General features: G+C 38.7%; 1 protein-coding gene across 1 annotated transcript in view; it reads left to right on the top strand.

Moving 5' to 3' along the window:
* DNAH8 (dynein axonemal heavy chain 8) overlaps positions 1-15,871 on the top strand; it is a 429,487-nt gene that overhangs the window by 98,302 nt on the left and 315,314 nt on the right. The window contains exons 24-27 of the mRNA XM_060190815.1: positions 5,596-5,671; positions 7,776-7,962; positions 13,758-13,954; positions 15,107-15,233. Coding sequence (XP_060046798.1) covers positions 5,596-5,671; positions 7,776-7,962; positions 13,758-13,954; positions 15,107-15,233 — 587 coding nt within the window. The remainder of the gene's footprint in view (positions 1-5,595; positions 5,672-7,775; positions 7,963-13,757; positions 13,955-15,106; positions 15,234-15,871) is intronic.

Genomic DNA, 15,871 nt, shown 5'->3' on the forward strand with positions numbered 1-15,871 from the left:
TGCTTGTCACATGTCTCTGCATTGAAATTTATCTGGAAGAAGTTTCTGTTTCAGTTCTTGATTTCCTTTTTAAAATTTTTTAAAAAATTTATTTAAAAAAGGAGAACAAAACCATAGGATGAGAAGGGTACAACTCCATACAATTCCCACCAGTAGAACTCCGTATCCCATCCCCTTTCCTGATAGATTTCCTATTCTTTAACCCTCTGGGAGTATGTAACCAAGGTCATTGTGGGATGCAGAAGGTTGAAGGTCTGGCTTCTGTAGTTGCTTCCCTGCTGAACACGGGCATTGACTGGTCAATCCATACTCCCAGCCTTTATCTCTCTTTCCTTAGTGGGGTGGGGCTCTGGGGAATCTGTCAGCTCCAGGACACATTGGTAGGGTCGTCTATCCAGGGAAGTCTGATTGGCATCATGCTAGCAACTGGAACCTGGTGGCTGGAAAGAGAGTTAACATACAAAGCCAAACAAATTGTTGAACAATCATGGATCTAAAGGCTGGAATAGTGCAGATGAAGTGTTGGGGGGGGGGGCCTCCATTTTGTAGATAGCTAGTAGGCATATTTTAGTTATATTTCAAAGGGCCTGTAGCTATACTAGTTTTTTTTTCCTTTGAGCCTGAAATCTGATATGCAGGTGGATCCAAGTTATTGTCTGGGGAGGTGATGTCACAGCTGGAAAAGGGACAGAAAGCTGGATCAGGGAAGAGAGTCGCTTCCTAATATGGGAAAGGGGTATAAATATTGTTGACTGTAAACCCCATCAATTTGATGTGGTCTGGGGCCCACATTCAGCTTAGGAGCCTATGTGACCTCTGCATCCCTGTAGGTCTGAGCTCACATTCTGTGGTCATGAGTAGGAACATTCCAAGCTGCCCCAATATCGACCCATCTTCCTCAGGTGTAGCATAGAGTATGTTGTCCATACTCCTTTCAGAGGATGGAACATTCTCTACTGTTGTTGATCCAAGTTGAGGGCAAGGTCCTATGTGGGGCCCATCAATTCTTGATATCTTTAGCTTTCTTCCTTACTGTTATGCTTAACCATGCTTATTGGGATTTTAGTTTGTAGATTTTCCTTGAGTTCCGGCCCTGCCTCCCTCCCTCCTCTCCTCCCTCTCTCCTTCCCTCCCTCCCTCCATTCTTTTCTCTCTTTCCCTCCCTCCCCCTTTCCCCCCTCTCTCTTTCTTTCTTTCACCTCTTTTATTCTTCCCCTTGTCTTGGAGTTTCACTTTTGCCTCTACATGACCCTATAAACCTTGACTCCAGAACCAAGTCTTGTTTGGTCATGGTCTTGCCTTCTGAAGGGATACTGGAATATAGCAGATTCACCTAAGGGAGCACACAGTGACTCAGTTTAGTTCCTTACTGAGGGTGCAATTTGCCTGTCATCCAGGCCCACATTTTCTGAAAATGTAGATGTATGCAGTTGGTTGACAGATTGCTTTGCTGCTGTTTTGTCTCACTTCATAAGTAGTGAAACTTCATTTTATTTCTGGCATCAGGTAACAATACAAGCTGAGATTCCATCTCAGTTGGAATAATTTCAGTTCCATATAAGCCCACACAGGGTATTTTTGTGGTTACTTTTCCTTCTTTGTTACAAAACTGTGCTTTTCACATGCGTAATTCCACCTCTCCTGGGTGGCATTTTCTTTCCTTTTTTTTTTTTTTATTAATGATTTAATTAATAATGATCGACAAGATTGTAGTATAAAAAGGGTACAATTCCACACAATTTCCACCACCAGAGTTCTATACCCCCTCCCCTCTATTGAAAGTTTCCCTATTCTTTATCTCTCTGGGAGTATGGACCAAAGGAGTTTATGGGGTGCAGAAGGTGGAAAGTCTAGCTTCTGTAATTGCTTCTCCACTGGACATGGGTGTTGGCAGATTGATCCATACTCCCTGCCTCTTTTTATCCTTCCCTGGTGGGGCAGGGTTTCAGAGAGGTGGGATTTCAGGACACATTGGTGAGGTTGTCTGCCTTGGGAAGTCAGGTTGGCATCATGGTAGCATTTGCAACTTGGTGGCTGAGAAACAGTAAGATATAAATTAGAACAAATTGTTTAATAATCAGGAACCTAAAGGTAAGAACATAATAGATGAGATTTGGGTTCTTCATGTTGGAAGGATCTAGGAAATCTATTTTAGGTATATTCCAAGGGGCCCATGACTTTACTAATTTTTGCCTGAGCCTGACAGCTAACATGCAGGTGAGCTAAGAGTATTGTCTGGGAAGATGGTATCAGAGTTGAGAATAGGACTAGAAAGCTGGATCAGGGCAGAGAGAAGCTCCCAAATATGGGAAGAGTATATAAATACCATTAACTGTAAACTCCATTGTTCTGACCTCGGGCTCATGTCTATTCATAATTATTTTCATTCAGATAGAGTAACAGAGAGACTGAGAGGGAGAGGTACCACAGCACTGAGTCTTCCTTTCCCCATGCTTGGCACTCCATATGTGGTATTGGAACCTGGGCTGTTCACACACATGGTAACGTACGCATCCTATGTGGTGAGCTATCTTCCTAGCCCATATTTAAATTTTTATTTATTTTTGTCATCAGTGGTTCTTTGCTACTCAGGATGACTTTTTCAGATAGAAGACACTGACAAAGGCACAGGGGTGGAGAGAAAGAGAGGGAGAGAGAGGGGTGGGGGAGAGACTGAGACCACAGCACCAAAGCTTCCTTAAATGAAGTGGGGGCTGGGCTTGAACCTGGGTTGTGCACATAGCAAAACAGCATACTATCCAAGTGAGTTGTTTTTGTCAGCCCTAGCCCTATTTCTGTGTTTCTGATACATTTTAACTTATGGACATCCTTATTTTACGTTGGAGCCCTCTCATGCCCTTTATGTTGTGATGTGTTTAGTACAAAGAGGCATTTTTGAAGTCTTAACTCAAGTAGGCCTTGGTTCTCAAGTATTATTATTATTATTTTTTTAACAGAGCACTTCTCAGCTCTGGCTTATGTTGGTGGAGGGGATTAAACCTGGGACTTTGGAGCTTCAGGCATAACCACTATGCTATTGTTCACAAGTTTTGCACTACTTCAGTATTTTTTAAGAGGTATATATTGGTACCACATTTCTTCTTCTTTTTTTCCAATCTTTATTTATTGGATAGTGACAGCCAGACATCAAGAGGGCATGGGAGATAGAGAGGAAGAGAGAGATAGCTGCAGCCCTGTTTCACTACTCACAAAGCTTTCCTCCTGCAGGTTGGGACCAGGGACTTGAGTGTAGATCCTTGTGCATTGTAGCAAACCAAATGCACCACCACCCTACCCCTTGGGTGCCACATTTCAAAAGCTTCTCTTGTCTGAAATGTCTTTTCCTTTGCTCTTGCATGTGAATTCTATCAATAGTTTTGGTCAATTAGAAGAATGATCTCTTACATTCCCTCACTGGTTATAAATTCTGCTTCATCAGCTTCACTTGTTTTCCTTTTCAGATAAGCGTTCTCTTGCTAGTTCTGTTCTTTTATTTTTATTATTTATTTATTTAAAAAAGGAGACATTAACAAAACCATAGGATAAGAGGGGTACAACTCCACACAATTCCCACCACCAGAACTCCGTATCCCATCCCCTCCCCTGATAGCTTTCCTATTCTTTAACCCTCTGGGAGTATGGACCCAAGGTCACTGTGGGATGCAGAAGGTTGAAGGTCTGGCTTCTGTAATTGCTTCCCCGCTGAACATGGGCATTGACTGGTCGATTCATACTCCCAGCCTGTCTCTCTCTTTCCCTAGTGGGGTGGAGCTCTGGGGAATCTGTCAGCTCCAGGACACATTGGTAGGGTCATCTGTCTAGGGAAGTCTGGTCTGGCATCATGGTAGCATCTGGAACCTGGTGGCTGGAAAGAGAGTTAACATACAAAGCCAAACAAATTGTTGAACAATCATGGATCTAAAGGCTGGAATAGTGCAGATGAAGAGTTGGGAGGCCTACTAGTTCTGTTCTTCTAAGTAACAACCTATTGTTTTGATGCTTACAAATTTCCTCCTGTAGCCTGGAAACTTGCAAATTATATTGTTTTCCAAGAATCCTGTTGGGCACATGGAGAATCTCTTTAAGGTGAAAACAAGTCTATTGTTCAGAGCAAGGTTATGCTTTTAGTATATATAGGGATTGTACCCCTATATATACTATCTTCAGGGTTCTAGGCAGTTAGCAGCTCTGACTGATCACCTGTAAATTACTTAACCTCTCTATCCTACCTTAACTTCCTCTTCTACAAAATGGAAACAACAGTGATAGGCTCTGCTTCACAAAGTTAATGAGGGGATGAAATGTGTTTATTTATGGAACATATTTGGAAAAGCACCTGGCATCCATTAAGCATTCAATAAGTAACAAATCCTTTTCTTTTTTAAAAGATTTTTCTGCATGTTTCACATCTAAAATTTTGGAGAGTTTCTTAAAATATTTCTGTACTTTGTCAGTTAAGTTACTGGATATCTGTGGTGCTGTTGATTACCTGTACTAGTTCATTTGTTAGCTCATGCCTTCCCTTCCCTCCACACCCACACCCCACACCTTTGCTTGATTTTTTTTTTAAGTTCAAAAGGCTTTAATAGTGCCACTCGTGGCTGAGCGGAAACGCAGTGTAATGCTGTTATTGATCAGAGACAACACTTTTTATATATCTCTTTAACCGGATGTGTCAAGTGGGAAAAGGAAATGGCTAGGAGGAGGGGTGGAGAAAAGAAAAGAGTGCGAATGTAGAAAGCTTCCATAGCAGCTGTTGCGAAGGTTCTAACAATGCCCTGCAGGCAGGGCAGGTCTCAGGCAAAACAATGATTATGTAAATAGACCATAGTGTCAACGATGGAGCAGGGCATAATGCCCAACAAATAGTATGTTTATCTGGCTGCCATTGGTATTGAATGCTGAATTTGGGTCTCACTTTGAATTGCAAGCCTGCATATTTTCTTTGATCTCCTCCTTGCTTCTACTTCTCCCCCCCCCCCCCATGTGTAATGATAGTATTTCTTGGAAAGTTTGAACTTATTATATTTTTGTCTGTGATGCAATCAGGGAGAGAGGTCAAGGTAATGGGAAGTCATAAAATTAATTTGCTGAACTGATGTGTTTCCTTCATTATTTGCATCTGTGTGTCTGTACCTATGGTAGTGTTTAAAAAGGTAGTTTTGGTATAACTCTGCCCAGAAACCTTCTGTTTAATCATTCAGTCAACCAGTCAGTCAATCAATCTATCTATCTGTCTATCTACAATATGTCTTTATATGTAAAGATATGTTTTTTTTTTTATCTGATCTGGCATCTATTATAAAGTTAGGACCAAGATGTATGCCTAGTTAACATTATTACAGAGAAAGAGAGCGCAATATTGAAATACTAGCATATATGTATATATATATATATCAAATGTTTGACTTCTAATAATATTAAATTATTGTGCTATCTTAACTTCTTTTTATGTGTGACTCTATTGTAAATATTATTTTCTTCATGTTATTCGGTATTTGTAGAATAGATTTTATCTTTAGAATTGAAATTGTAGCAAAATCAATTATGAAAATTTAAGTTAAAATTTCTAAGTTAAACGTCTATCCATTACAGCCTTTATGGACGAAAACGGTCTGATGATGTTATTTCCTTTATAAAAACTGAAGTGCATCTTGCAATTCCTAATGTGGTAAGCATTATTAAATATTCAAAGTTAATGAAATAATATTTCAGTAAGATGCTTAAGAAGCATAGTATTAGTACTGAATTAAAAAAAAATCTTACAAGGGGTCAGGTGGTAGTGCAGTGGGTTAAGTGCACATGGCGCAAAGCACAAGGACCAGATAAAGATCCCGGTTTGAACCCCTGGCTCCCCACCTACAGGGGTGTCACTTCACAGACAGGGAGGCAGGTCTGCAGGTGTCTGTCTTTCTTTCATCCTCTCTGTCTCCCCTGCTCTCTTGATTTCTCTCTGTCCTATCCAACAGCAATGACATCAACAATAATGACAACAACAAGGGTAACAACAAGGGCAACAAAATGGGAAAAATGGCCTTCAGGAGCAATGGATTCCTAGTGCAGGCACTGAGCCCCATCAATAACCCTGGAGGCAAAAAGAAAAAGAAAAAAGAAAGAAAGAAAGAAAGAAAGAAAAAAAAAACTTACTTGTAATTTGCACCCACCAGCAAAACTCTGCCCTCCCCCAGATAACCATCATAGTTTTCACAAGCTTAAGAGACACTTTAATTACTCCTTTTTCCCCCTTCAAGTTCATTTGTTTTAATTCTCTATATTCCACAGATGAGAAAGCCATCTGGTAGTTGTCTTTTACCTCCTTATTTACTTCACTAATCACAATCACTTCCTATTTCATTCATTTTAGCCTCTAAGGATGCAATACATTTTTTTTTCAAATTGTAGTTTCCATGGAGATATATTCTGTAATTTTTGTGTTTAGTCATCTGAAAATTGACATTAAGATTGCTTCAACTCCTTAATTTTATGAATAAAGCATTTATGAACATAGACTCATGTCCCTTTGAATTAGCAGTGAACTTTCTTTTAAGGTAACTTCTTCATTCTATCTACTATTTATTTATTAGACAGAGACAGAGATAAATTGAGATGGGTGTGGGAGATAGACAGGGAGAGAGCAAGAGAGACACACACAGCACTACTCCCCTGATTGTGAAACTTTACCCTGAATGTGGGGACTGGGAAACTTGAACTCTGGTCCTTGCATATTGTAGCATGTTTACTCTAAGAGGAGAACACCAGCCAGGCTCCGAGTCCTGTGTATCTTTGACTCTTTGTCTCAACAAAAACATAAACATTAAAACCTTGTTATAAAAGTTAATTCATTTTTGACCATGCTGTATGTCCAAATTTCTACCCTCACTTGGAGGCACTCTGTAAGGATGGCAGTACAGAAAGAAAGAGCATATTTCCTGTCACCATAATACTCTTGTGCCTTCTTGTGTGGTGCTGGTTGCATTGATTAGGTTGGGACCAACAGATGCAGTATCAGTTGGTATGACTTGAGAGAAGCATGCAGGAAAGTGAGCCCCGCCCTAGAGGTTCCAGGACTGGGAGATGTATGGGCTTTATAGAGAAAGGGAAAGTTTCCTGCTGTCTTCTTTTTATTTGTCAGGACAGAGAGAAATTGAGGGGTGGGGGAAGATAGGGAGGAAGAGAGAAAGAGAAACACCTGCAGCACTGCTTCACCACTTGTGAAGCTTCCTCCTTGCAAATGGGGAGCAGGAGGTTGAATCTGGGTCCTTGTGTGTGGAATGTGTCTCTTGTATAGGGTGCAACACTGTTTGACCCTTTCCTCTCTAAAACAGAGAAAAACTGTGCGAGGGAGACTCCTCAGTAGTGATATCAAGTGTGTACAAAGCCCTGGGTTCATTCCCTGATGCTTCAGAAATGAAAAGAATGAAGAACTGAACTCAGTATTGTGGCACTATAGCTTCCTTAGTTCCTTAGCTTCATGGACACCCAACACATGGTGCATAATTTTGAGTACATTCAGCCACATGTACAGGGACAGGATGACCAGCATTATGTTTGACCTTTTTGCCTGCGGGGTTTGATCAAAGGAAGAAAGCCTGCGCATATAGTCTAGTTGTTGATTCTCTTCCAAAAATTCTCTCTTCAGAGCAGTCTCCCTTTGGGCTAGTGGAGTCTCTTCCCACCCAGTGAAAAAAGGAATAGTGAGAGTCAGAGGGGATATCCCGATGGATGGTATATACTATGTACTGCCACTACCAGAAACTTGTTTCTTCATTCCATAGGTGATGGTTCCTAGTTTGGATGACATTCAGCAAGCCATTAACAGAATGATCCAGTTAACCCTGGAGGTTAGCAGAGGTGTGGCTCACTGGGGACAGCAGCAGACCCGTCATGTCAAGAATGTGATGTCCAGTCCCAATACTGAGATAACCCATCCAAGCACAGGAAAACAGCTGAAGAAGGATGACAGTAAGGATGTTAAAGGAAATCTCACTTATAACTATTAGTAGATGATCTTTCTGATTTTTCCTGGGTATGACAGTTTATGGTTTTAAAAAAATCACTTTATATATTTATTAAATTTTGCATCAAAATAACGTTTTCTTCCATCTCAAAGATGAAATTCACATGTTTCTTTCTAGGCTGTGGTCATGGATGAACCATATCATTGTTCTACTAATATAAGCTTAGGTTTAAAGTTAAAATTTAAAATCAACCCTAGTTCTAAGCTACTTTAAGCACTGAATTTGTTCTGACAAGATTAATTTGCTATAATATGGGTTAGAAGATCCAGGTCATGGGAGTCGGGCAGTAGCGCAGTGGGCTAAGCGCACATGGTGCAAAGCACAAGGACCTGCATAAGGATTCCAGTTGGAGCCCCTGGCTCCCCACCTACAGGGGAGTCGATTCACAGGTGGTGAAGCAGGTCTGCAGGGGTCTATCTTTCTCTCCTTTTCTCTGTCTTCCCCTCCTCTATTTCTCTCTGTCCTATCTAACAAAGCCAACATCAATAACAACAATAATAAGTACAACAACAATAAAACAGTAAGGGCAACAAAAAGGAAAATAAATAAATATTAAAAAAAAGAAGATCCAGGTCATGTGTTCCTTGTAGAGAAAGTCTATTGGTATAATTATGGGTGTGTTTTGATACTGATTCAAATTTCATGGACATACTTGATACTTGACTACTTTCTTGTATGGAAAGCCAAATTGTTTCTTTGTGCTTTTTTTTTTTTTTCTTTTTTTTTTGGCTATTAGGTCACATTGAAAAAATTTAAAAATTATCTTTAGCAAATAAAATTTTTATATTTATGATGTTTGATATATGGGTATGTGAAGATATTACCACAAAGTAACAAAAGCATTACCTTCCATTTTCTTTTTATTAGTGTGTGTGTGATGAGAGCACTTGAGATTTCTTTATTCTCTTGCAAATTTCAACTATACAGTGCTTTAATTGTTACTGTTCGGTACAGGTACAGTAGATTTCCAAAGCTTATTTATCTTATAATTGAAAGTTTGCCTTATTTGATCAATATCTCCTGTCCTTCCACTTCCAGTCTCTGGTAACCATCATTCTATTCTTTTCAACTGTGAGTCTGACTTTTTATTAATATGTATTTTAATTGGAGGATTAATGGTTTACAATAGATACAGTTGTAAGTACATGTGTAGAATTTTTCAGTTTTCTGTAAAACACTCTCACCCCCATCCTAGGTCCTCCTCCACCATTAAGCACCAGGACTGTAAACCCTCCCCTTGCTCCCAGAGTCCTTTACTTTGGTGCAATACACTAAACTTAGTTCAAGTTCTACTTTGCGTTTCCCCCTTTCTGTTCTTATTTCTCAACTTCTATGAGTTCTAGGAGTGAAGTGATATCTCATTGTTGTTTTTATTTGCATTTCTCTGACAATCAGTGTCTTGGAACATTTTTTCATATGTCTGTTGGCCTTTTGAATCTCTTCTATGAGTGAGATTGTCTCATATTCATCCTTCTCTTTCTGATTTATTTCACTTAACATGATTCCTTCAAGCTCCATCCAAAATGAGGTAAAAAATGTGAATTCATCATTCTTAATATCCAAGTGTATGTATATGTATATGTATATGTATATGTATATGTATATGTATATGTATATGTATATGTATATGTATATGTATATGTATATGTATATGTATATGTATATGTATATGTATATGTATATGTATATGTATATATATCTCAGCCATTCATCTGTTGTTGAACACCTAGGTTGCTTGTAGGTTTTGGCTACCACAAATTGTGCTGCTATGAACATAGGTATACATAAATTTTTGGGGGTTGGTGTGTTTGATTCCTTAGGATATATCCCTAGGAGGAGAATTACCAAGTCATAGGGTAGGTCTATTTCTAGCCTGATAGGTTTCCAGACTGCTTTCAACAGGGGTTGGACCAATTTACATTCCCACCAGCAGCACAGAAGGATTCCTTTACTCCATCACAACCTCTTCACCATTTGTTGCCCCTATCCTTTCTGATGTATGACATTCTCAAAGGACCTATTCTATAATGAGCTGACTTGATATATATTGGTATGAAATGAAAATGAACCTCTACTACCCGATAGTTTACTCAGTTGTAAACACCAAGAAGGAAATTTTCCCTCGTAAGAAGATCTTCAAGGGGTATATCATTTTGAAGGAAGGAGAAATGATCTGAAGAAGAGATATGTAGATTCTTGGACTGTGACAAATGGCTGGACTTGTTCAGGATCTAGAAGAAAACTTAGAAAATTAGCAGCAGAAAATCTGAGGAAATACCTAATGAATGGATCTACAATACATATAACATAGTTAGCAAATTAATATTCAATCTTTCCTTTTTTCAGAGAGTCTAAATACTTTTTCTAAATCTAAATCTACTTTTTCTAAATCCATTTTTCTAAATGATTTTTCTAAATCCAATGTATTGACCATTCTGAAAAGAATTCAGTTTTCTGATCTTTAACCCAATGTTTATATTCTTATTCTTGTTATTATTATTCATTGTAGGAATTTCACTGCTGTGGGCCAACTTTTCTTTTTATCTGGGCTAACTTTTTGTTTAATATATATATATATTTACCTCTGGAGTTATTGCTGGGACTCGGTGTTGGCACTAGAAATCCACCACTTCTGGTGGCCATTTTTTCCTCAGAAGGAAATTGAGAGGGGAGTGGAAGATAAAGATGGAGAGAGGAAAAATACATACTTGCTGACCTACTTCACTGCTTGTGCATAATACTATGTGTGCTTAACTGTTGAACCAAAGCCCAGCCTCTGGGCCAAGTTCTTAAGATAGAGCGAGACAGAGACCCATAGACACCACAGCACCAGAACTCCCTTTAGTGCTGTGGGAACTAATGCTTGTACCTGACTCTCATGCATGACAAAACAGGCACAATCCTATGTGAACTATCTTGCTGACCCTTGCCATTATTTTTCATTTCCTCCCTAGTTCTTCTGCTACATCTTTCTACTACAATAAAAGGTTAAATATGAAACAAAAAACTGTAGGTAGAAGAATCTAGACTTATCAAGAACTTTGAAAATAAGAGTCGCGTGTGCTGAGTTATCAGCCAAGTATGATGATGGACATGCAATATCTTAATTTTTTTCCTCATACAGCATTTTCCATAAAGTTACTGAAGGTTATCCTTTTCCAGAATGGAAAAGTAAAGCAAGAACAATAACATAGGAGGGGTCCGGGCAGTAGCATAGTGGGTTAAGTACACATGTCGCAAAGCACAAGGACCGGTGTAAAGATCCTGGTTTGAGGCTCCGACTCCCCACCTGCAGGGGGGTCACTTCGCAAGTGGTGAAGCTGGTCTGCAGGTGTCTAGCTTTCTCTCCTCCTCTCTGTCTTCTCCTCCTTTCTTGATCTCTCTGTCCTATATAATAACAACAACAACAGCTATAACAACAATAACAATAGCAACAACAAGCGCAACAAAAATGGGTAAAATGGCCTCCAGGAGCAGTGGATTCAGAGCCCCTAGCAATAACCCTGGAGGCAAAAAAAAAAAAAAAAAGAAAAAAGAGGACATAGGATTTTAGAAGCAGACACAAAAGCTCACAAATAAATGAGATTCCAGATAAATGATGATGGATGATGTAGTGACAATTGTATTTTGAACATAGAGGTCAATCAGTGTGACTCTAGGGACAGACAAGTAAGTATTGGTTGCTGATACTAAGATGCCTGATGCTTTTGCATTGTCCTTTAACTTGAAGACAGAATGAATGACTTTGTGAATATGGTCCATATGCTTGATTGCGCTTACTTTTTTCACCATGTGCTGATGAAGTCACTGCTTTATTGTCATTGCCAGAGATCAACCAATGAAATAAATTCTGTCATTTGGAGAAGTTCTGCTACTGAGAACTGGAATGAGTGAATTGTAATCTAGGAAAATGCAGATTAGCCCTTTCTAGATTGTATTTCTGATGGACAGCCATTACTTGTTTCAGAGACACAGTCCAGCCACATGCTGGCACAATTAGAACTAGAAATGCAAAAAGTGAACTTGAACAACCATCTCACACTGTACATAAAATGAGCTCAAAGATTAGACAATTCATTAGAGAAGATATGTGAATTATTAGTAAACACACGAAAAGATATTTAACATTGGCAACCGTCAGTTAAGTACAAATGAATACCATTTGTTGAGTTACCACTACACACTTAGTAGAATGCAAAGAAAATAATGTAAGTCAATACTACCAATTATTGATAATGACCCTGGATGCCTGATACACTGCTGGTAGGAATGTAAAAAAGGTATAGTCACCTTGAAAATAGTTTGTCAGTTCCTTAAAGAGTTGCCCCTCTCTAGCTATAGCTCCATTCACCTCCATTCACTTAAACATAGTCACCATCAGTTAAATACAAATGAGTACCTTTTATTGAATTATCACTGCACACTTATTAGAATGCAAAGAAAACAAGTTGAGTATACCTTTAGTATCTTTAAGAAGAAAAGATATATAGATTCTTGGACTGTGACAAATGGATGGGTTTGTTCACAGTCTAGAAGAGAAAAATTAGAAAATTAGCAGCAGAAAACCTGAGGAAATATAGCTCTATGAACTTACCCAAGAGAAATTAAATCATGTGTTTTAAGTAAAGAGTTATATGGGAATGTTTATGTTGCATTATTTATAATGACCCCAAATTGTTAATAATCTAGACATCCAAAACTAGGAGATTCATATACAAAGTGTGGTATATTTATATAACGGAGTGTATCTCTGCAAAAGAGGGTACAGAACTAATGAGACATGCAATTACAGTAGTTAGATAGAAGACAAAAAAGCAAGTGAGTGCCCTACCTACAGGGGGATGATTCACGAGTGGTGTCTCTTTGTCTCTCCCTCTCCCTCTCCCTCTCTATCTCCCCTTTATCTCTGTCCTGTCCAATAAAATAGAAAAAATGGCCAAAAAGTGCAAGTTAGTGTCCTGGACTTAGAGGAGATGGACAAATTCATCCGAGTTGCCCCAGTTAGACACGGTACTCAGCTTCAGCTAATTGTTTCAATGCAGCAACATGACACCTTGTACAACCAGATTATTTCAAAAGAGAAGCTAGAAATCTGGAATTTCTCATGAGATCTAATATGTTGTTACATGATTTGGAAAAGTGAGCCACCACTATTTGGGTGCAATATAGTACGTGTATGGTCTTTGCTTGATGGAGAATAATTGAGAATTTTGATTGTCTTTGAGTGACATGATCAGATTTTGGCGAGAGGTGTTTATAGTGGTAGCTAAGTGTGATTGCATGATCTCTATGCAGCAGATGCTGAGCTGAAGATAAACATATGTTGCTTTATTTAATCATCACAAGTATGTCTGTGAAAATTAAATAACTGGCCTAAAGTCTTTTGCGTAAATAAATAAAATCTTTTGGTTCCTCTCCTTTAATCATCATGCTCTTCTACAGGGAAGCAATTTAACTCTTTTCGTCTTCATTGGGGAGGTCTTTTTTTTTTTTAATGGGGTGGGGTGTTTGTGGGATATCTTTCAGTTTTCTCTTTGGAATAATAGTTTTCACATTAAATAAACCTAGATTTTAAGATCTGATATGATAGTGTAGCAAAAAATAAAACATAGCGTTAGTAGCTCTTACTTGGATAAAGGGCCTTAAAGAAAAATACAGTTTGAGAAAGTCTATAAATTGATTATCTTTAAAGGTGAATATCAGAATTAATTCAAAATCATCTAAAACGTTTGATTTCAGGATCATTCGAAGAGATTGTTCCTCCAAGGAAGCTAAAGAATTTTTATCCAGGTGTAGCAGAGCACAAGGATATTTCCAAACTAGTCCTCCTCCTTTCTTCCTCTGTGAACTCTCTAAGAAAAGTAGCTCACGAGGCCCTACAGGACTTTCAAAAGTACAAGACACTCTGGACAGAAGACCGGGATGTGAAAGTGAAGGTGATTTCCTCTGCCTGTGCTGCAGTTTAAGTTCTAATAGTATATTTATAGCTCACATGGGGGGATCAGGAAACCATCAATGACAATGACAGGAAGTCAGGAGCAGAGACCAAGGGCTAATAAATGTCAAGAACCTATCATATTCTATCATGTGTCATTTGATAATGAGGTATAGATAGAGCATGCTTAGTTCACTTAAAAAATTTAGTATACCCCCAGCTCCCCACCTGCAGGGGTTTGCTTCATAAGCGATGAAGCTGGTCTGCAGGTGTCTTTCTCTCCCTCTCTTTATCTCCCTGCACTTTTGATTTCTCTCTGTCCTATCCAGCAACAGCAGCAATGGCAACAATAAAAATAACAACAACAACGAGGGCAATGAAAATGGATAAAATGACCTCCAGGAGCAGGGGATTCATAGTGCAAGCACTGAGTCCTAGCAATAACCCTGGAGGCAAAAAAAAAAAAAAAAGGAAATAAAAAATTATTTAAATTATGTTTTAAACATTATCTAGAGGCCAGATACTTAAAGGATAGTCACTTATATAGACTTAGCTGTGTTTTGCTTAGAAACTCTATAAAACTTTTAAAAAGTTAAATTTATTTGTGATTTAACAATGTTTTACAAAGTTGTAAAATTTCCAGGGTATAATTTCACACCCATACATGAATCATCACATTCTCCTTTTCCCCTCAACCTCTCTAACCACTATAATTCTTGAGAAGTCTAAGAGACAGTTTGACTACCACTTCTTTTTCAATTTTATTTGGTGTAGTCCTTTGTATTCCACAGATGAGCAAACTGCCTGCTTTGCTTGTCGTTCTCTTCTTTACCTATTTCATTCAGCATAATTACCTTCACTTTTGGGAAAGTGAAGTCTGACTAACCATCTGTGGTAGACAGTTAAATTTTCTGAGTTATCTCTACCAGTACTGCCAGTTCATTCCTTTCCTTTCTGAGCTTCCAGCCTGATAGATAGAACTAGTGAAGCCCCACCCTCCCCCCCACTAGGAGCTTGAACCCAGGTTCTTGTGTATGGTACCATGTGCGCTCAACTGATGCACCACTACCTGCAAACCCCGCTCCCATTTGTAATTATAAGTGCAAGATAGTCTCAAAAGTGGAAGAAAACATTGATTATTTTCTTATTCCAGGAATTTTTGGCTAACAATCCTTCTCTGACTGAAATCAGATCAGAAATTCTACACTATGCTACTTTTGAACAGGAGATTGATGAATTGAAACCTGTTATTGTTGTGGGAGCACTTGAATTGCATACAGGTACCTAAAAATGTTATGTAAAGAATTTTTATTTTACATGAAATTATGACATTTAGAGTTCACTTTTTAAAGAGTGTTGTACTCTCTTTAAAGGTATTTATTTATTTATTTGATAGGACAGAAATTGAGAGGAGAAGGGAGGGGGAAAGCAGCACTGCTTTGTCACTTATGATGCTTCCTCCTGCGGGTGGGGGCTTGAGCCCATGTTCTTGTACATGGTAATATATGTGCCCAACCAGTGTGACACCATCCAGTCCCTAGAGATCAGTGTTTAAGCTACAGTACTGTAGGTACAATATTGTATTACTGAATATTTCTGGACTACCAGCACTGACTTGATATATGATGATGGAAAAGGATGTAGGCTGGGGGAGAAAGTGTCTTGCAGATACCTATTATGGGGAGATGAGAGGTTGTATCTATGTGTCAACAACTATACTATAAACCATTAACTTCTTCCAGTAAAGTGGAAAATATATGTACAGGACTTGAATGCATGAGGTCTTATACTCAATCTGTAGCAGTTCATATGCCAGAATTAGTCTGGCCTCTTAGAAAAATCTTAAATATGTACACACACACAAGCACACACACTTTCCATACGTAGTAGTAAATCACATTAGCTCAATACACTATAC

The sequence above is a fragment of the Erinaceus europaeus genome, chromosome 4 (genome assembly GCF_950295315.1).
Source record: "Erinaceus europaeus chromosome 4, mEriEur2.1, whole genome shotgun sequence".
NCBI classification, from domain to species: Eukaryota; Metazoa; Chordata; class Mammalia; order Eulipotyphla; family Erinaceidae; genus Erinaceus; species Erinaceus europaeus.